Consider the following 23,904-nt stretch of genomic DNA (forward strand, 5'->3'; position numbering starts at 1 on the left):
AGGAAAGATAACACATAAATTGTGGAGACAGGACCTGTGGATGAGGGGACAGGAAGGATAACACATTAATGGGGGAGACAGGACCTCAGGGTGAGGGAACAGGAAGGATAACACATTAATGGGAGAGACAGAACCTGTGGGTGAGGGAACAGGAAGAATAACACATAAATGTGGAGACAGGATCTGAGTGTGTGGGAACAGGAAAGATAACACATAAATTGTGGAGACAGGACCTGTGGATGAGGGGACAGGAAGGATAACACATTAATGGGGGAGACAGGACCTCAGGGTGAGGGAACAGGAAGGATAACACATTAATGGGAGAGACAGAACCTGTGGGTGAGGGAACAGGAAGAATAACACATAAATGTGGAGACAGGACCTGTGGATGAGGGAACAGGAAGGATAACACATAAATGTGGAGACAGGACCTGTGGATGAGGGAACAGGAAGGATAACACATAAATGGAGGAGACAGGACCTGAGGGTGAGGGAACAGGAAGGATAACACATTAATGGGAGAGACAGGACCTGTGGGTGAGGGAACAGGACGGATAACACATTAATGGGGAGACAGCACCTGTGGGTGAGGAAACAGGAAGGATGACACATTAATGGAGGAGACAGGACCTAAGGGTGAAGGAACAGAAAGGATAACACATTAATGGAGGAGACAGGGCCTGGGTGTGAGGGAACAGGAAGAACAACACATTAATGGGGGAGACAGGACCTGAGGGTGAGGGAACAGGAAGGATAACACATAAATGGGGGAGACAGCACCTGAGGGTGAGGGAACAGAAGGGATAACACATTAATGGGGGAGACAGGACATGAGGGTGAGGGAACAGGAAGGATAGCACATTAATGGAGGAGACAGGACGTGTGGGTAAAGGAACAGAAAGGATAACACATAAATGGGGGAGACAGGACCTGAGGGTGAGGGAACAGGAAGGATAACACATAAATGGGGGAGACAGGACCTGTGAGTTAGGGAACAGAAAGGATAACACATTAATGGAAGAGACAGGACCTGTGGGTGAGGGAACAGGAAGGATAACACATAAATGGGGGAGACAGGGCCTGGGGTTGAGGGAACAGGAAGGATAACACAAAAGGATGAGACAGGACCTGTAGGTGAGGGAACAGGAAGGATAATAAATAAATGGGGAAGACAGGACCTGTGGGTGAGGGAACAGGAAGGATAACACATTAATGGAGGAGACATGACCTCAGGGTGAGGGAACAGGAAGGATAACATATTAATGGAGGATACAGGGCCTGGGGGTGAGGGAACAGGAAGGATAACACATAAATGGGAGAGACAGGACCTGTGGGTAAGGAAACAGGAATGATAACACATAAATGGAGGAGACAGGACCTGAGGGTGAGGGAACAGGAAGGATAACACATTAATGAGAGAGACAGGACCTGTGGGTGAGGGAAAAGGAAGGATAACACATTAATGGGGGAGACAGGACCTGAGGGTTTAGGAACAGAACGGATAACACATTAATGGGGAGACAGGACCTGTGGGTGAGGAAACAGGAAGGATGACACATTAATGGAGGAGACAGGACCTAAGGGTGAAGCAACAGAAAGGATAACACATTAATGGAGGAGACAGGGCCTGGGGGTGAGGGAACAGGAAGAACAACACATTAATGGGGGAGACAGGACCTGAGGGTGAGGGAACAGGAAGGATAACACATAAATGGGGGAGACAGGACCTGAGAGTGAGGGAACAGGAAGGATAACACATAAATGGGGGAGACAGGACCCGTGGGTGAGGGAACAGGAAGGATAACATATTAATGGGAGAGACAGGACCTGTGGGTGAGGGAACAGGAAGGATAACACATAAATGGGGGATACATGACCTCAGGGTGAGGGAACAGGAAGGATAACATATTAATGGAGGATATAGGGCCTGGAGGTGAGGGAACAGGAAGGATAACACATTAATGGAGGAGACAGGACCTGTGGGTGAGGGAACAGAAAGGATAACACATAAATGGGGGAGACAGGACCTGAGAGTGAGGGAACAGGAAGGATAACACATAAATGGGGGAGACAGGACCTGTGGGTGAGGGAACAGGAAGGATAATAAATAAATGGGGGAGACAGGACCTCAGGGTGAGGGAACAGGAAGGATAACACAAATGGAGGAGACAGGACCTGAGGGTGAAGCAACAGGAAGGATAACTCAAATGGAGGAGACAGGGCCTGGGGGTGAGAGAACAGGAAGAATAACACATTAATGGGGGAGACAGGACCTGAGGGTGAGGGAACAGGAAGGATAACACATAAATGGGGGAGACAGGACCTGAGGGTGAGGGAACAGAAGGGATAACACATTAATGGGGGAGACAGGACCTGAGGGTGAGGGAAAAGGAAGGATAGCACATTAATGGAGGAGACAGGACCTGTGGGTGAGGGAACAGGAACGATAACACATAAATGGAGGAGACAGGGCCTATGGTTGAGGGAACAGGAAGGATAACACAAAAGGAGGAGACAGGACCTGTGGGTGAGGGAACAGGAAGGATAATAAATAAATGGGGAAGACAGGACCTGTGGACGAGGGAACAGGAAGGATAACACATTAATGGAGGAGACATGACCTCAGGGTGAGGGAACAGGAAGGATAACATATTAATGGAGGATATAGGGCCTGGGGGTGAGGAAACAGGAAGGATAACACATTAATGGAGGAGACATGACCTCAGGGTGAGGGAACAGGAAGGATAACATATTAATGGAGGATACAGGGCCTGGGGGTGAGGGAACAGGAAGGATAACACATAAATGGGAGAGACAGGACCTCTGGGTGAGGGAACAGGAAGGATAACACATTAATGGAGGAGACAGGACCTGTGGGTGAGGGAACAGGAAGGATAACACATAAATGGGGGAGACAGGACCTGTGGGTGAGGGATCAAGAAGGATAACACATCTATTAGGGACACAGGGCCTGGGTTTAGGGTTCACCTGTCACTTTCCTTACTCCTATTCTGCCCTGTTGCCTTGTTATACCCCTACCACTGTCTTCACTCCTCTATGTAATTCCTCCTTTCTCCAATACACTATCTATAGTCACTTCCCATCACCCCTCCTATGTTCTATCCATACTCCCATCACTCCCCCTCATCCATCTGTTTTGTGTCCCTTGTTTTATGTAAATCCTCATAAACATTGTATTATTCTAGTGGGGCCCATTCCCGCTGTTGCTGCAGCAGAAACAATATTCTTACTATCTTCCTGAGTAAATAAAAGCAGCAACTCATTCTAACTGTAATGGGATTTTTCTGACAATTGGGAAGTTGTTTCCTGCAGGACATTATAGAGACTGTGATATAAATCTGTGCATAGTGTAACATACCTGTGTGTCCAATATACACTGTTATGAGCTGGGCTTCTCTATCCCACACTTTAATTGTTCCATCTCTGGATCCAGAGATTAGAAGACAAAGACACTCTGAGTATAATAGGTCGGTGATCGTCCTGTTTAGGGAAAATACACTTAATTATACAGCTCATTATATGCTAAGCACAGCGCCTATTAGAGTCATTGTCACACGCTGAGAAGTCTGAGTGAACACTTAAGAAATAATCTTCTTCGCAAATAGCCAAGTGATATGGTAAAGCCATGTTTTCATGTCATATGTCATGGTCATATGGGGAAGGTACTGTGGGGTATGAACTGGTGGAAGTGAGATACAGTCTGGATTCCTAGGAATAACTGATATCTAGTCCGGCCATATTATGTATGTAAGATAAAACACACCTGCGAAGTTCCGCAAAGTGGATCCTTACACCAAAGGACTGAGTCATCTTGTAGTCCATTTGTGTTGCGTATCTCGCGTGAACTAGCTGTGCACATGCTGAGAAACAAACCCTACGTTAGTGAACACAATTGCATGCAATTCATATCTGAACGCAAATAACACTTATGACGGCGCACGACTTGAGAGGCGGAACTGGGGAGGGAAGAAGAGAACTAATCTGCCAATGTATAGTAAGGACGTGCCAACACAGATGTGGACAATTCAAGGCCTATGTTTCTTAAAAGTACATATTTTTGCCATATCATTTGACCAGCTACAGGGCAGAAGTAAGTGCCAACGGATGGTGATGACTGACACAGCATAGTCCTTGTATTATAAACTACACGTATGAACGCCACTAGATAGCACAGAAAATGTGTATGCAAAGAAGACTGACTATATAAATGCATTGTATGTACAGCATACTTGCCTATTTTTTTAATTTGTCTTTCAGGAGGTCCAGGGGAAGGTGGGTGTGTGGTGGCGGGGCTCGGAGAATCACATCACTATGCCCCGCCCCCTAAGCGAACATCACCATTTTGCCCTATACCAGCAGAGGGTGGGGCCACGATGATGTGTGAATCGCGTCACTAAGCCCCCCTGCCTGCTCTCCCGGGAGTCTCCCGGGCATTCTGGAAGAGTAGGCGACTAAGATGTACAGTACACATTAAAAACATAACGAATTATGTATTTAATGTAAAAAATTGAAAAACATTTTTTGTAAGCATGTTTATTACTGATTACGACAATTTATTTTATATATTTTTGTTTTGCTGATGTGACTTTATATTGCACATATGTATGTCATACTTACCTACTTTCTTCAGCTCCCTTCCGGGAGCCAGCCAGTGGAGGGGGGCGTGAAGGGGCGGGGTGGCCGAAATCGCGTCATTTCGGCCCCGCCCCCTGTGACGTCATGACGCAAATTGCGTCATTTGACAGCGGGGGCGGGGCCAAACGCCGCGATTCACCGGGAATCGCGGCGTTTGGGATCTAATTCTGCCCACTTCACTAGGAAGTGGGGCACTTCCTAGTGAAGTGGGCAGAATTCGGGAGATTGCCACACTCGCCCGGGAGTCCGGGAGACTCTCACAAAATGCGGGAGTCTCCCGGACATTCCGGGAGAGTTGGCAAGTATGATGTATGTGCGTATTATGCAGTCTGTTAGGGAGAGAGTATTTATATCCAGATTCAAATGGAAATATATCTCGAGATCTGCTTGGAATTTAATATAGGCTCAGATACGCTTAAGTTCTGTGCACGTTTTAAAAACACAACTTGCATGCAGGTTGCATTCAATGATGAATCAGATCCAAAATGTTTCTTGGTGAAAAGACGTCTGCGTAATGCAGTTTTCTGGCAGCTCTTTGACAATCCACATAAAGCCTGTTTTGTCATTGTTAGGACTCCTCAGTGCAGGATATAAAATTCTGGTCAGCATATAAATCTGTTATTGGCAATCAATGGGATATTTTCAGATTTAATATAGATAGATATTGTGGCAAAAAGGACAGCGTGCCACAAATTGTTAAAAGAGAGACTGATAGTCGTTTAGAGAGTCTGCAGGCTCAGGCTGCAGACAGGGTTAATCCGCTACTGTCCTCTACACACAGGGTCACAGGTGGAGGACATAGGTGGGATTCATTTCTGGTTTAGTAGTTAGCTAGTGCTGGAGAGGAAGCATAAATAGCTCGTTTCTATTGTGGGCTAGCTGGCAGGTGACTAGTGAGGAGACTGGATGTGTAGTCAGAAGCAGCAGCACAGGAAATTGTAAGTACTTTTATTGTTGTTGTTGATTCGCTGGAACTGCACCTCTTGCTGATTTTTGCCATTCTGGTATCACTGAATACAGTTCAGCAAACCTGTGTGTACATCATCTGTTTGCTGTGCTTGCTTATCACTCTAATCTATCTATCTATCTATCTATCTGGGTCTATTAATCAAAGTCCCCCCCCCCCCCTATTAAATTCCGGAAAACAACAGTTTTTGGGGATTAACCACTAAACAGCTATGTATCATTGTAGCATCACAGCAGATCTCTCAGATATCTGCTGCTTTGCATCACTTATCATTTTTCTGAGCACTCCCCATAACAGTATATGGGGAGTGCTCATTAGCGCTATGTATCAAAGTCTGAAGCTGACGTACATTCTCCTAAATGAAATCTTTCTCAGCTGTCAGCTCTGCTCTGACAGCGCATGTGTGGAGGGATCATGTGATCCCTCCCTGTCACATGCTCAGAATTGGGCCGCTCTCCTCACTATACACTAGGCTGCCCTGGCTCATGCCCCAGCTCTCCGGTCAGCACTCGAGGAGTACACCAACGCAGCTTTCTTCGTCTGAGAAGAGGCTGCGATAAGGAGATGAGTCACTGCTCAGAGACAGCAGGTTATCAGCACTGCTGTCCCTGAGCTTTTACATGATAAATAGTTTCAATACAAAAGAAAAAACAATCATTGATAAATAGGCCCCAGAGATAGATAGCGAGAGAGATATATATAGATAGATAGTAACATAGTAACATAGTTGATGAGATTGAAAAAAGACACCAGTCAGTCCATCAAGTTCAACCTATTTTGGATCTCCTGCGATCCTGCACTTATATTTGAAATTGATCCAGAGTAAGCAACCGCCAATCTGTTTTAATTATGAAAATCCCCCCAGACCCAATATTGCAGTCCTATTTTTACCCTATATCCACTACTATTCTTTATTTTAATTAACGGTCGTATCCCTGGATACACTTTTCCGCAAAAAAATTGTCTAACCCTTTCTAAAACATATCCATTGAATCTGCCATCACAACCTTCCCTGGTAGTGAATTCCATATCTTGACTGCCCTTACTGTAAAGAATCCCTTCCTTTGCTGGTTGTGAAACTTCCTCTCCTCTAACCGTAGGGGGTGACTGCGTGTCCTGTGTATGGTCCTTGGGGTAAAAAGTTCCCATGAAAGCTCTCTGTATTGACCCCTAATGTATTTGTACATAGTAATCATATCTCCCCTTAGATGCCTCTTTTCTAAAGTAAACATGCCTAAACTGGCTAACCTTTCCTCATAACTTAATGACTCCATACCCTTTATCAATTTTGTCACGCTTCTCTGAACCCTTTCTAGTTCCAAAGTATCTTTTTTATAGAGTGTTGCCCAGAACTGTACTCCATATTCAAGATGAGGTCTTACCAACGATTTATACAGTGGCAAAATTACACTGTCTTCCCTTGCATCTATGCCCCTTTTTATGCATGCCAATACTTTGTTTGCCCTTGCAGCTGCTGCTTGACATTGAGCACTATTGCTAAGTCTACTGTCTACGAGCACTCCCAAATCCTTTTCCATTATAGATTCTCCCAAATTAATTCCATTTAATTTATAGATTGCGTTCTTGTTTTTGATCCCTGAATGCATAACCTTACATTTATCTGTGTTAAACCTCATATTCCATTTGGCCGCCCAATCCTCCAGTTTATTTAAGTCCCTCTGTAGAGAAGCTACATCTTGCTCTGATTTTATTACCTTTCAGATTTTAGTGTCATCTGCAAAAATAGAAACTTTACTCCCTTGTTTTTCATTTTCTAATTTAGCCAATCTAATTTCCTTTTTGCATGTTTTATTACATTCCAGTGGCGCACGCAGGGGGGGTTTCTGGGTCTCTAAAACCCCTCCCTCTGCTAAAAAGTACATAGCGGCACTGTATTATACAGCAGCCGTGGCGCTGTCAAAGAAGCATCCGCAGCAGTGCTGTATGTTACAGTGCTGTATACCGCCGCAGATGCTTCTTTGACAGCGCCGCGGCTGCTGTATGTTACAGTGCTGTCGAAACAGAGCTGCTGCGCATGCGCGGCAGCTCTCTCGTTCTTTTTTTTTTTTTTGGGTGGAGGGGAAACCCCCCCTTAAAAATCCTCTGTGCGCCCCTGCATTCCTTGTACCTACGGAAGGACTCCTCAGACCCTTCAGACTTAAACACTTTAAATGCACGCTTCTTACTTTGCATTTCTTCCCTTACATTTTAATTTAGCCACATTGGTTTAGACTTAATTCTTTTACATTTATTTCCCATAGGAATGAACTTATACGTGTATGTTTCCAACAACATTTTAAAGACAGCCCACATTTCTTCCGTATTTTTTCCTTCAAAAACTGTGTCCCAGTCTATGCACTTTATAGACTCCTTTAGCATATTAAAATTTGCCTTTCTAAAGTTCAAAGTCCTAGTTGATCCCTTATAACGTTGCTTCTGGAAACTAATTTCAAATGAAACCATATTATAATCACTGTTTCCCAAGTGCTCCCTTACTTGAATATTTGATATTATGTCTACATTGTTTGTTATTACTAGGTCCAGTATAGTCCGGTTCCACTACTAATTGGGACATGTAATGGTCTTTTAGCGTGCTCAGAAACCGGTTACCCCAATCAATGTCCGGATAATTAAAATCCCCCATAATTATAACCTGACCTAGTTGTGCAGCCTTTTCAGTTTGCTGTAGAAGTTGGTCTTCCTCACTCATACTAATATCTGGCGGTTTATAGCATATCCCTATCAGCAACTTCCCTGAACTTTTTCCTCCGCTGGATATTTCCACCCACAATGCCTCTATATTATCACCAATATTCTCGTATATAACTTCCTGAATACTTGGTTTTATCACTGACTTAATATAAGACATACTCCTCCTCCCCTTGTATTTACCCTATCCCTCCTGTAGGGAGTATAGCATTCCATGACTGCCCAGTCATGTGTATCATCCCACCAGGTCTCCGTAATACCTATAATCTCATACTGCTCATTCAATGCTACTAGTTCTAACTCCCCCATTTTACCTGTCAGGCTTCTTGCATTTGCAAGCATACACTTAAGTCTATTGCCTCCCTTAGGTATTTCTTTCTGCTTTAAAAAGGGCCGCTCCTTATCGGCTATGCTTCCCTTTCTCCCCTCTCCACCCCCTTTACTCTTGTTGAATTCCTCCTTACTACTCTCAATGTCTATCAGATAAACACTTGCTTGTCCCTCCCCCGGACCTTAGTTTAAAATCTCCTCCAACTTTCTAACCATCCTCTCCCCTAGCACAGCAGCCCCCTCCTCATTCAGGTGCAATCCATCTCCACAATAAAGATGGCAACTGACCGAGAAATCAGCCCAGTGCTCTAAGGATCCAGAACCCTCCTTCCTACATCAATGTTTTGGCCACACATTAACCTCCCTAATCTCCCGCTGCCTCCCTGGACTAGCGTGTGGCACAGGCAGTATTTCCGAAAATACTACCTTGGATGTCCTTGCCTTAGAGTTGCGACCTATGTCCCTGAAATCATTCTTTAGGACACCCCTTCTTCCTCTAACTTGGTCATTGGTGCCGACATGCACCAAAACCACTGGGTCATTCCCAGCACCTCCCAACAATCTGTCCACCCGATCCGCAATATGCTGAGCCCGAGCACCCGGTCTCTATATATAGAAAGAGAGATATAGATAGATATATCTATATAGATAGAGACATAAAGAGAGAGAAAGAGACAGAGAGAGATGGATATATATTCATACTTGCCTACTTTTGAGAAATAATGTCAGGGAGATAATGAAATTGGTCACTGAAGGGGGCGTGTCCCAGCCCACCCATGGGGTGTATGTAGTTCCACACCTGGGCCTATCTAGTTGGAACTTCTAGTACTGTGTGCAGCCTGCTGAAAGAGGGGCTGGTGTGGATCGTGTCATCACATGCGCGAGCTGGCAGCTCGGAGGCGCAGCGGAGATCCAGGATGTAATACTATCTTCCTGGGAAGTCTCCCAATATTCTAGGAAGTCAGGCAACTATGTGTATATGAACATTGTGGCAACACCTTCAAGCCTTAGTAATAAAGCCCCAACAAGGTCATGCTTAATTGTATTCCCTAGTAGCTATTAAAGACCATGACTGCTATCTGTAGTGACAGTTCATGCTACGAGCATGGAGACACCAACTGTCTGTGTGACATGTGGGGAAATACCGCAAAGTGCATGTTATGTACAGGACGGCACTTACAATAACACTGTGTAATGTGCGAGAACGATGATAAGGGCGGCAGGGGGAACAAACATCCCTATATCCCCCTAACTCAGCACCAACTGCATGTGTCAAATGATGCAGCCAATTATATGATATCTAAAATACATCTATTCCAATAATGGTTCAGCAAAATAGCAGAATGAGAGGACAAATGGTTTCTGTATATTTACCTGTATTTAGACTTATATTAAATGTCTAATTCACTATTTCTTTAGATAGCTGGTAACAGTACACCTACCACAGCCTTGTGGCATATAGCACTAAGCACTAAGGAAGATATTATCCCTTCTAAAACACATATAAAAATGGCATTAACATTATAACTTATCTCTGTCTTAGTAGTAGATACATTATATTGTATAGTGTAAAAGGCTCGTGTCCTGATTAACCAACAGCTGCCGGCTGCTGAACAGCGCGACAAGACTGGGGACATGGAGAGCAGCACTTTGCACAGATAGCACCGGCTCCTGTGAGTGCAGACTGAGAGGACGAAGCAACACGAAGGGCTACAGCGCTGACAAATCAGAGCGCGCCTATAACACAGCTGAAAGCGGTCACATCAGGGAGGTGGGAGGTTGATCGGGGTCAGAAAGGTGTATCCGGGAGGGTATCCTACTTTCCTGTGAGCCCGACAGGTCTCCCAATATTCCGGAAGACTCCCGGGCGTTCTGGAGGAGTAGATAACTATGGTCTGACAATGCTGTGCTTATATTATCCTTAATATAGCACCAACATATTACGTAGACTGTACAGAGACAGTTGTTATCTTAGAATGTTATTGGCTGCACAAAATATCTCGGCACTGATTACTCCTAAGTGTCCCTGTGTAGGTAGATATAAGTGGGAGGAGTTGGGGTATCTTGTAACCAATCCAAACAGCACAAAGTAATGATCTGAGGCTTCCTGATCCCATTGTAGATCACATTCCCTCTCCTCTATCCTCTAGTATCAGTGTCTCCTTGTTCTAGAAATCCACTTACTATATAAATACTGTCCTGCTGATCCATATTATTACTTATCTATCATATCCCCTCTGTCATTTCTCTCCACTGAGCTGGACATATTCAGTTCTACAAGTTTTTCCCAATAAGTTTTGATATTCGGCCCATGTACCGTTCTAATCGCCATTCTCTGATTTGTTTCTCTATTAAAATGTTTTTGGGAGATAGGGCGCCAGAACTGTACACAGTACTCGGGGTGACGTCTCAATAGTGACCTATAAAGTGGTGATATAACCTCCCGTCCTGTTACAAATAGCTTTCTATACAGCCAAGTATCGGATTGACTGATCCCACGGGTGACTACTCTGCTTGTTACCTTCATATCATCTGATACTATAACTCTGAGGTCCCTTCCTCTGTTACTGACATTATATCATTCTGTAATCTATCTGTTCAATGTAAGCAGTGGGACAGCAGAAGTTCAGACATCGAATGGTAAAGAACATTTTATCCCAGTGGTGGATCCATAACACTATGGTTAAACCAATAATAACACAGGACAAGTATTGGGTATTCTACCATAGACTTAATGTATTATACCTGATGTGTAGACGTTTCCTCACTCTCTGCAGAGTTCCATCATTGATGTCATATTCCCACACACTGGTCCCACATGCAGCATAACATGTGTGTGTACTCTGAGATTCAGTGTCTGTAATAATAACCGTAACCTTGTCCTCAGCCGTCATTCCCTGACTCAGTGTTTGGTACCATATGAGACTCCGTCTGCTGTGACTGAAGCTCCATGCGGTGACCGTACCGCATCCACCGCTCAGCACAAGGTTCCTCCCTGGATCATACACACAACACAGAATGTTCTGCTCCACCGAACTCTGTGACACAAGATTGAAAGACTTGTCAAATACCAGCAGTTCCTGGAGGTTCCAGGCTACGTAGTGCTGGACGTGATATGCGTAGAGCAGACCAGAAATAGGCCCTGGGAAGTCTATGGTGCTCCAAACACGACCATCTTCATGGTGTAACCTGAGGCTTCCAGCAGAGTCCAGAGACACCAGACAATTCTGTCCATGGACATGACGAACGTACTTCAGCTGGACAGGAAAGGAGAGATGGCGCATTAGCTGCAGTCCATGAGTATATACCATGGGCTGTAAGTCTTCTTTCTTCATCTACAAATGAGAAACACAGAACAGTCTATTACTTATCATGGCTGAATAAGGGTCATGGATGGATACAGATCTGGTTCTACTCTGTAGGGGAGGGTCAGACCTCAGGTGCTTCTCAGATGTATCATTAACCTGTAGAACGCTCATAATCTGATACTTAGTTACCACTTGTTCTGATGAATACGCTGTTGTGTGTTCTTGTTACATAGTCCTGTATATGTTCATCATGTCTTGTCTATTGTCCACAGATAATTATTATTTGGGGACCTCTTCCACCTCAGCTGTAAAGTGTAATTAGTATTTTGGAGGGTGTCGCAAAAGGAAAAAAGAGACTAAAATATATATTTATGTTAAATATGAAATGTAAATAAACCCTCTAGTAATGTCTCTGTCTGCTTCAAATAAAATGAGATGAGGGAAACTGATATTACACATTCAAAATGTGTTTAATTAAGTTCAGTGTAGCAAAATTGTTCAGTATTCATCTCCTGAATATCCAGCTTTCAAGTGGGTGGCGATAGAAAAACTGGCATCCAGTTAGAAATCTGATTATTCACATCACAAACAGTATTTTCTGAAATGAGCTCACTAATCTTATGGGAGTCAGTAATCTGTATATAAGTGTGATTGTATTAATGAGTGCAGGGCTGCATGTGAAAGGGCTAGCATTCTTACTTACACCTTACATCAATACTCTGTGCTGCTGGGGACCCTGCTCCTTCCACTATATAACTCTCAGTCTGTGGCTTCCTGCTGCCTCCATTCCCCTCCTCACATCATGTCACTGGCCCTGTCACATGCAGCCCTGTCCTCACTAACACATCACTCATCTCCTGATATACTCTGTGCTGCTGGGGACCCTGCTCCTTCCACTATATAACTCACAGTCTGTGGCTTCCTGCTGCCTCCATTCCCCTCCTCACATCATGTCACTGCCCCTGTCACATGCAGCCCTGTCCTCACTAACACATCATTCATCTCCTGATATACTCTGTGCTGCTGGGGACCCTGCCCCTTCCACTATATAACTCTGTCTGTGGCTTCCTGCTGTTTCCATTCCCCTCCTCACATCATGTCACTGCCCCAGTCACATGCAGCCCTGTCCTCACTAACACATCACTCATCTCCTGATATACTCTGCGCTGCTGGGGACCCTGCCCCTTCCACTATATAACTCTCAGTCTGTGACTTCCGGCTACCTCCATTCCCCTTCTCACATCATGTCACTGCCCCTATCACATGCAGCCCTGTCCTTACTAACACATCACTCATCTCCTGATATACTCTGTGCTGCTGGTAGACCCTGCTCCTCCCACTATATAACTCTCAGTCTGTGACTTCCGGTTACCTCCATTCCCCTCCTCACATCATGTCACTGCCCCTGTCACATGCAGCCCTGTCCTCACTAACACATCACTCATCTCCTGATATACTCTGTGCTGCTGGGGACCCTGCTCCTTCCACTATATAACTCACAGTCTGTGGCTTCCTGCTGCCTCCATTCCCCTCCTCACATCATGTCACTGCCCCTGTCACATGCAGCCCTGTCCTCACTAACACATCACTCATCTCCTGATATACTCTGTGCTGCTGGGGACCCTGCCCCTTCCACTATATAACTCTGTCTGTGGCTTCCTGCTGTTTCCATTCCCCTCCTCACATCATGTCACTGCCCCTGTCACATGCAGCCCTGTCCTCACTAACACATCACTCATCTCCTGATATACTCTGTGCTGCTGGGGACCCTGCCCCTTCCACTACATAACTCTCAGTCTGTGACTTCCGGCTACCTCCATTCCCCTTCTCACATCATGTCACTGCCCCTACCACATGCAGCCCTGTCCTCACTAACACATCACTCATCTCCTGATATACTCTGTGCTGCTGGTAGACCATGCTCCTCCCACTATATAACTCTCAGTCTGTGACTTCCGGTTACCTCCATTCCCCTCCTCACATCATGTCACTGCCCCTGTCACATGCAGCCCTGTCCTCACTTACACATCACTCATCTCCTGATATACTCTGTGCTGCTGGAGGACCCTGCTCCTTCCACTATATAACTCTCAGTCTGTGGCTTCCTGCTGCCTCCATTCCCCTCCTCACATCATGTCACTGCCCCTATCACATGCAGCCCTGTCCTCACTAACACATCACTCATCTCCTGATATACTCTGTGCTGCTGGTAGACCATGCTCCTCCCACTATATAACTCTCAGTCTGTGACTTCCGGTTACCTCCATTCCCCTCCTCACATCATGTCACTGCCCCTGTCACATGCAGCCCTGTCCTCACTTACACATCACTCATCTCCTGATATACTCTGTGCTGCTGGAGGACCCTGCTCCTTCCACTATATAACTCTCAGTCTGTGGCTTCCTGCTGCCTCCATTCCCCTCCTCACATCATGTCACTGCCCCTGTCACATGCAGCCCTGTCCTCACTAACACATCACTCATCTCCTGATATACTCTGTGCTGCTGGAGGACCCTGCTCCTTCCACTATATAACTCTCAGTCTGTGACTTCCGGCTACCTCCATTCCCCTCCTCACATCATGTCACTGCCCCTGTCACATGCAGCCCTGTCCTCACTAACACATCATTAGTCTCCTGATATACTCTGTGCTGCTGGGGACCCTGCTCCTTCCACTATATAACGCTGTGAAAGTACAGTCATAATACTTTATTTTACTGAATCTCGTGATTTTACATCAGATAGACGGTGGCCTCTGACAACATTAGACTTCACTTTCCTTCTTCTCCCTCCCAGATCATGTTGTCATTGGTGGAACGTCAGGAGTACATAACAGGTGGGTGATCGGGCGAGTCTGTCTGATGCTAATATTTCAATAAAAGATTTATTTAGTCTATGATCATGGGGTGATGCACATCATTCGGGACATTTATTTTTCTTTTCTGCCTCTTTATCTAATTTGGTACCCAATTTCTGCTAATTTTAAAGACTTATTTATTGAATCGAGGGCCCATAGATGCTGCAAGTGTGACTGATAACAGATAACAATTCCTACAATCCTCACAGTGATCAGTAGGCGACACCAGTTCCATGGTATGAATATCATCTGGTGTATGTACTACATTATCCCCAGTCCTATTCCAAGGCCCCCACAGTCTATTTCTGACTATAAATTCCGCAAAGTGCAAATGAAAACATAAAAAAACAGTCATTATTTAACTTATGTGCAAAACAGAAAACTAATTTGCACCCCTTCCATTGTAACATGGTTTTTTCCAGGAGACTCAAATAAGAAACTTCTTAATTTAAGATCCTTAATGAATCAGGCCCTCTGTGATTATGGTTAGACTTGCCGGTCGCTATATGACACTCCCTTATCCTAGGATATATTCTCATTTGCTTTCTATTTTTATCAGGTATCTTCATACATTATGTGAGGCCGTCATTTACAGTATCACACTACTCGTCACAGTATCACACTACTCCCCACAGTATCACACTACTCGTCACAGTATCACACTACTCGCCACAGTATCACACTACTCGTCACAGTATCACACTACTCGTCACAGTATCACACTACTCGTCACAGTATCACACTACTCGCCACAGTATCACACTACTCGTCACAGTATCACACTTCTCGCCACAGTATCACACTACTCGTCACAGTATCACACTACTCCTCACAGTATCACACTACTCCTCACAGTATCACACTACTCGTCACAGTATCACACTACTCGTCACAGTATCACACTACTCGTCACAGTATCACACTACTCGCCACAGTATCACACTACTCGTCACAGTATCACACTACTCCTCACAGTATCACACTACTCGTCACAGTATCACACTACTCGTCACAGTATCACACTACTCGCCACAGTATCACACTACTCCTCACAGTATCACACAACTCGCCACAGTATCACACTACTCGCCACAGTATCACACTACTCCTCACAGTATCACACTACTCCTCACAGTATCACACTACTCGCCACAGTATCACACTACTCGCCACAGTATCACACTACTCGCCACAGTATCACACTACTCGTCACAGTATCACACTACTCGTCACAGTATCACACTACTCGTCACAGTATCACACTACTCCTCACAGTATCACACTACTCGTCACAGTATCACACTACTCCTCACAGTATCACACTACTCCTCACAGTATCACACTACTCCCCACAGTATCACACTACTCGTCACAGTATCACACTACTCGCCACAGTATCACACTACTCCTCACAGTATCACACTACTCGCCACAGTATCACACTACTCCTCACAGTATCACACTACTCCTCACAGTATCACACTACTCGTCACAGTATCACACTACTCGCCACAGTATCACACTACTCCTCACAGTATCACACTACTCCTCACAGTATCACACTACTCCTCACAGTATCACACTACTCGTCACAGTATCACACTACTCCTCACAGTATCACACTACTCGTCACAGTATCACACTACTCCTCACAGTATCACACTACTCCTCACAGTATCACACTACTCCCCACAGTATCACACTACTCGTCACAGTATCACACTACTCGCCACAGTATCACACTACTCGCCACAGTATCACACTTCTCGCCACAGTATCACACTACTCGTCACAGTATCACACTACTCGTCACAGTATCACACTACTCGTCACAGTATCACACTACTCGCCACAGTATCACACTACTCGCCACAGTATCACACTACTCGCCACAGTATCACACTACTCGTCACAGTATCACACTACTCGTCACAGTATCACACTACTCGTCACAGTATCACACTACTCCTCACAGTATCACACTACTCGCCACAGTATCACACTACTCCTCACAGTATCACACTACTCGTCACAGTATCACACTACTCGTCACAGTATCACACTACTCGTCACAGTATCACACTACTCGCCACAGTATCACACTACTCGCCACAGTATCACACTACTCGTCACAGTATCACACTACTAGTCACAGTATCACACTACTCGCCACAGTATCACACTACTCCTCACAGTATCACACTACTCGCCACAGTATCACACTACTCGCCACAGTATCACACTACTCCTCACAGTATCACACTACTCGCCACAGTATCACACTACTCCTCACAGTATCACACTACTCGTCACAGTATCACACTACTCGTCACAGTATCACACTACTCGTCACAGTATCACACTACTCGTCACAGTATCACACTACTCCTCACAGTATCACACTACTCCTCACAGTATCACACTACTCGCCACAGTATCACACTACTCGCCACAGTATCACACTACTCCTCACAGTATCACACTACTCGCCACAGTATCACACTACTCCTCACAGTATCACACTACTCGTCACAGTATCACACTACTCGTCACAGTATCACACTACTCGTCACAGTATCACACTACTCGCCACAGTATCACACTACTCGTCACAGTATCACACTACTCGCCACAGTATCACACTACTCCTCACAGTATCACACTACTCGCCACAGTATCACACTACTCCTCACAGTATCACACTACTCGTCACAGTATCACACTACTCCTCACAGTATCACACTACTCGTCACAGTATCACACTACTCGTCACAGTATCACACTACTCGTCACAGTATCACACTACTCGCCACAGTATCACACTACTCGTCACAGTATCACACTACTCGCCACAGTATCACACTACTCGTCACAGTATCACACTTCTCGCCACAGTATCACACTACTCGTCACAGTATCACACTACTCCTCACAGTATCACACTACTCCTCACAGTATCACACTACTCGTCACAGTATCACACTACTCCTCACAGTATCACACTTCTCGCCACAGTATCACACTACTCGTCACAGTATCACACTTCTCGCCACAGTATCACACTACTCGTCACAGTATCACACTACTCCTCACAGTATCACACTACTCCTCACAGTATCACACTACTCGTCACAGTATCACACTACTCGCCACAGTATCACACTACTCGTCACAGTATCACACTTCTCGCCACAGTATCACACTACTCGTCACAGTATCACACTACTCCTCACAGTATCACACTACTCCTCACAGTATCACACTACTCGTCACAGTATCACACTACTCGTCACAGTATCACACTACTCGCCACAGTATCACACTTCTCGCCACAGTATCACACTACTCGCCACAGTATCACACTACTCGTCACAGTATCACACTACTCGCCACAGTATCACACTACTCGCCACAGTATCACACTACTCCTCACAGTATCACACTACTCGTCACAGTATCACACTACTCGCCACAGTATCACACTACTCGTCACAGTATCACACTACTCGCCACAGTATCACACTACTCGTCACAGTATCACACTACTCGTCACAGTATCACACTACTCGTCACAGTATCACACTACTCCTCACAGTATCACACTACTCCTCACAGTAACACACTACTCGCCACAGTATCACACTACTCGTCACAGTATCACACTACTCGTCACAGTATCACACTACTCGTCACAGTATCACACTACTCCTCACAGTATCACACTACTCGTCACAGTATCACACTACTCGTCACAGTATCACACTACTCGTCACAGTATCACACTACTCGCCACAGTATCACACTACTCGTCACAGTATCACACTACTCGCCACAGTATCACACTACTCGTCACAGTATCACACTACTCCTCTATATTATCTGAGGAGCTGCTTCCAAATATCAGTCTTCTCATTCCACCTTTTAGTAACAATATCAGACTGATATAAATACTAATTTCCAATAGATCATATTGGATTATATTTTCATTCAGTTGTGTCCGAAAAGCTGTTTCTATGTCACAATACTGCAGATCAGCACACATTCGGGGATCCTCAGAGGGATCTGACCTTAGAAATCACCTGGAATCTACGATCTAACAGGACGGCTTGGTCAGGTCATGGCTCATGGATACAAAACTTCTTAAAAATCTTTACCTGTTTTTGTGAGTCAGTGGAGGGGGCAGCACGGGAGCAGTCTTGAATTCTGGCGTGGGAAAAGGTGATTAGTGTCGAGTAGAGGTGACGGTCATTGGCCGAACGCAGGGAACGGGCGGGAGTGTGAATGAAGAGGAGGTTAGAGATATAAGGGGCCGTTGAGTGCGAGAGGACCTTGTAGGTGAGGAGTTTAAGGAGCATTCTGTAGGGGAAAGGGAGTTAGGCAAGGCAAAGAGGGGAGGCAGAGGAAGAGCGGTGTGAGAGAAAGATAACAAGGGTGAAGAAGAGTCAGGAGAGGTAACAGAGAAGGAGCGTTTGGAAAGGTAAGAGGTGAACCATGTGAGGACAGTGCTAGTCAGGCTGAGAAAGAGAAGGGTCTGCAGAAGGAGTGAGTAGTCCACAATGTCGAAGGCCACAGACAGGTCCAAGAGAATGAGCAGGGAGAAGGGACCCCTGGATTTGGTCTAGAGGAGGTCATTAGTAACTTTGGCCAGGGCACTTGTGATTATATCGGCCGGGGAAGCGTGTATGGATATACTAAGCACCTTAGTAACAACACTTGGAAATTCTTTCCTAAGACGAATCCACAAGCGACAAGCCATATCCTTCAGTCTTCTATCAGCCTCGGAAAAGCCGAATACTTGAAGACCTATGTAAGAGATAAGAGACATTACACAATGATGGAAGCAATGGTAAGGGGGTAAGGAAGTGGGAAGAGTGGTGAGAAAATGGCATCCAAAAGGGAAATAGCAGAGACAATGAAGTGGGAATGGAATCAGGATAAAAGCAAAGTTTCACGGAGCAGAGTGATAATGACAGAGCAAAGTGGAAAACGCAGCAGCAGAATTAGCTGAGGTTGAGCCTGAGGCTTGATACCTGCTTTTGAATGCTGCTTTGATCCACTTACCAAAGACAAAAGACAAAGGATCCTGACCTTATACAGCCTCCCTGAGGAACAACTCATCCATTGGTACCTCCTGTCCAAGGTTGATCTAGGAATGGCATTCCCTCAATCACCGAATCAAGCTACTTGTCTAATTACTGTACTTAATACAATATTTAAATGTCGCTATAGCTCCAGGTAGCTCCAGATACGTCCTATTTGAGGAGCATATAGTTTGGAAAGAGGTAACGATAGTGATGAAGAGTCAGCTGAGGAGTTATATAAACACAATCACATATCAGTTACTATATAACCACATTGCTCTTTATAGAGGGTCAGAGCTGTTTCAGCTGTGAGGACATCTGAGGCTCAGAGTCCTAGGGGTATAGTTACTAAACTGCCTATAGCAGCCAATCAGATTCTAGTTATCATTTATGGGGCAGCATGGTGGCTCAGTGGTTAGCACTTCTGCTTTACAGCACTGGGTTCATGAGTTCAATTCTCAACCATGGCCTTATCTGTAAGAAGTTTGTATGTTCTCCCCGTGTTTGCGTGGGTTTCCTCCGGGTGCTCCGGTTTCCTCCCACACTCCAAAAACATACTGGTAGGTTAATTGGCTGCTATCAAATTGACCCTAGTCTGTGTGTGTGTGTGTGTGTGTGTGTGTGTGTTGGGAAATTTTAGACTGATGTGAGAGCGCTCTCTGTACAGCGCTGCGGAAATGGTGACGCTATATAGACGATGATGATGATGATTATTTAGTACATTCTACAACATGACAGCTAGAATCTGATTGCCTAATAAACACTTTTTCAAACCCGCAGTTTAGTATATATACCCACTAGAGTGACTGTAAATAAGAAGGCAGGCTAGGTTGTCAGTGGGTGTCAGGCATAGGACACAGAATAAGGGTTATGTGTATCTTGATGACTAGTGATGTTATCAGGGGGCCAAGGTGCAGTAAGAGCCAGTCCGTGCAAGAAGTCTCCCCAAAACTGTTATCTGTGTTCCTGTGAATTGACCCATCTTTGTTTGATCTCCATTGACGGCTGCCTGCCATTCTGACCCTGCTGTTTGTTCTAACACCGATTGTCTCCTGAACTATTTGCTTGGGTTCCTAAGTGCAGATATCATTATCTCTGTTTGGTAATAGTGTGTCTGTGGTGCTGCCTGATCATCATGTTCCTGGAGTACAAATACTGCCGCTGCTCTAACACTGTACGCCAGGAACATCAACTTATGGCATCAGCAAGTGAACAGGGACTGTGCTTCTGCGTTTTGCTTAATACCTTTATTGAAGTTTCCTCTGTGACTTTCCTCATTCTTATCAGAGTTCAGGGGGTAAATGTATCAAGCTGCGAGTTTGCAACTCCAGCGATTTTCTTAGAGGGTTGAAACTCGCCGATGTATGAAGCTGAGTTTTCATACAAAATCGCCAGAGTTCTGCTTCTGTCAAAATCGCTACTTGCAAAATCGCCAGAGATCAAACTCACCACTGTTTGCCACTGCAGCTATACAAGTCTCCAATGTGTGAAGCTGCGAGTTAGCAAACTCAGGAGAGTTTGCTTCTAAACACGCCAGATACAGTATCTAGCGCTTACGCAATTAACGTAGCGCATTGCGCATGAGCTACGCAACTTGCGTAACCTGAATTTACTGTATTACAGGTTACGCAAGTAGCGTAGCGCATGCGCAATGCGCTACTTTAATTGCGTAAGCGCTAGATACTGTAATATGTGATTTCCCCACTAGCGTGGGAAAATACCATAATACAGTAGTCAGCTCTTATGCAAACGGCGTAAGAGCATTGCGGCTAGGACCTCCTACTAGGTAGGAGGTGTTTGCGGCGCCTCAAGTTTATTTTTTTTGGGAACTTCAATCAAGCCTAAAGAGTCGGGATGTTACAAATATGTGCCCCTTCTGGGCGAAGAGTTCCTGTTGGGAAAGATTGCCTTATGGAGGTATAAATGGCTGGGACTGGGGCAAGCCGGCAAGATGGATTTACAAATACTTAAGGACAGGACCAAGCCATCAAGAAAGAAGACATCATTGGTAAGTATTTGGGTTTTATTATTTTTAATAAATAGTGGTGGTTAACAAGAGGGTGGCTAGTGTCTTTATTGTGGGGTTTTTATTTTTAATAAATGTATGTGGTTTATAAGAGGGTGTTGTGGCTTTGTAAACTTTTTTCTTTATGCAACTACAGGGCCCAGCAAGCCAGGGACGTCAGGGCATGTTGGCACTTGTGGTTCTCCAAGTGCCAACATGCCCTGGCTGCCGTGGGTATGCTGGTGCCTGTAGTTATACAAGCACCAGCATGGCCACACTGTTTTTGGCAACCTGGCTGGCTGGGACTTATAGTTCCACAAACAAAATTGGTGTCAGTTTGTTTTTTTCTACTATTTACCGCCGTATTACCCTACTACCCACAGCCCAGGGGTAGTAGGAAGAGCCCTAGTGCTATCAGCACTGGGCTGGTTCTTTCTAGGGGGGGGACCGCTCGTTTTTTTCAGCGGACCCCACTCCCTAGGAAATCCAGCCCAGCGCTGAACAGTCTAGGGTTGGTTAGTCATTATGGCAGGGGGACCCCTGCCGCGCGTCCCCCTGCTATAGTGCCGCCAACCCTGGCTGGTTTGCCTAGTGCTGGTAAAGTGAAAATCGGGGGAACCCCACGCAAAATTTTTCCCCTAATTTCACGGGACCAGCACTAGTCAGGCAGCACTAGGGTTAAGCATAAATAGCAGGGGGACACCACGCTTTTTTTTAAAAAAAACTTTTATCTGTTCTTTAACAGCTGCCGGAGCTCTGGCAACTGTATGACAGGTCAGTGTAACAGTGATGTGTTCACAACTCACTGTTACAACACAGGAGAGTTTGCCAAACAAAGGAGAGTTAGCTAAACTCGGGAGTGTTTACATCGCTCAAAATCGCCAGAGATGACCAGCGATTTTGAACATGAGTGTCAAAATCGCAGCTTGATACATTTCGTTTTTTTTAAAAAAATCGCGGGTAAACACCGGCGATTTGCCGCGATTTAAACACGCTGGCAAACTGGCAGTTTGATACATTTACCCCCAGATCTCTGAAGGACTGTGGAAACTTTGCATCTGATGGTCACCTTGTATTTGCTCCACCGTCTCTGCACAATCTGAGTATTTTACCACAAGTTTCTGCCAGTGAGAACTCCATCCAGTGGATGTTGCCTCTACTTGGGACTATGTTTTGTTCTTGAATTTGAGACTTCTTATGTTTGGAGACAAGATCACATTTATGAAGTTGATTCCATCTCCATAAGACGTTGGGATACTCTCTTAAGATTCTGGCACTGTCCTGGTCAGCTTGGACTTTGTTCCGACTGAGACGATAGTTGGGATGTAAGTCCAGCTCACACTGTACTATTCGTTATGTGCAAGTAACATGCACTAGAGGTAGAGGCAAACAGCTTAATAAGAAGCACAGTATAAATCAGGACATACATCCCATCTATTCATGTCCTGACTGAGCGGGACAGTCACACATAACGGGGACTACTCCACCACAATCAGGACAGCTTGCTACCATTACCCGGGTATTAGAAGGGGATGGAAAGAGTTGGAGAGCAACCTAGCGTTGTCACAAATGATAGCCCCGCCGTTTGTATGCACTCTGGCAGGAAAACCCAGTGTGTGTATGTATGTATACATATATGTATATGTGTGTGTGTGTGTGTGTATATATATGTATATATATATATATCTATATCTATATCTATATCATGGCCTTACTCCATGCTCTGCACTATGGATAGATTGTAGAGACCCTTCTGTGTCTGGATTTCCCCCTGGCTTACAGAGGATGTGGCAGGATTACATCATCATTCTCCATCTATTCTAGCTCGGCATCAGGGAGATAGTCTGCTAACACCGGAGTCTTCGGGAGATTCCAGGACAGTTGGCAATTCTGTATTCCCCACACAGCTGTTTATTAGATAGATGGGTTCACCCAGTGCTCGCTGGTGTCTCTAATATCAGTCCTCAGCACTGTGATAACTAACATATTACG

At 45.2% G+C, this 23,904-nt stretch overlaps 1 protein-coding gene across 3 annotated transcripts in view; it reads right to left on the minus strand.

Moving 5' to 3' along the window:
• WDR97 (WD repeat domain 97) overlaps positions 1-20,836 on the minus strand; it is a 129,058-nt gene extending 108,222 nt beyond the window's left edge. For 2 of the 3 annotated variants that reach the window (XM_075211487.1, XM_075211485.1), the window contains exons 1-3: positions 19,526-20,836; positions 11,408-11,997; positions 3,380-3,501 (exon numbers count right to left, since the gene is read on the minus strand). In XM_075211487.1, the coding sequence (XP_075067588.1) occupies positions 3,380-3,501; positions 11,408-11,997; positions 19,526-19,651 (838 nt within the window). In that variant the 5' untranslated portion in view covers positions 19,652-20,836. The remainder of the gene's footprint in view (positions 1-3,379; positions 3,502-11,407; positions 11,998-19,525) is intronic. The other variant, XM_075211486.1, reaches the window with a different exon arrangement.
• Positions 20,837-23,904: the final 3,068 nt, after the last annotated feature.

This window comes from Mixophyes fleayi, chromosome 5 (genome assembly GCF_038048845.1).
Source record: "Mixophyes fleayi isolate aMixFle1 chromosome 5, aMixFle1.hap1, whole genome shotgun sequence".
Lineage (NCBI taxonomy): Eukaryota > Metazoa > Chordata > Amphibia > Anura > Limnodynastidae > Mixophyes > Mixophyes fleayi.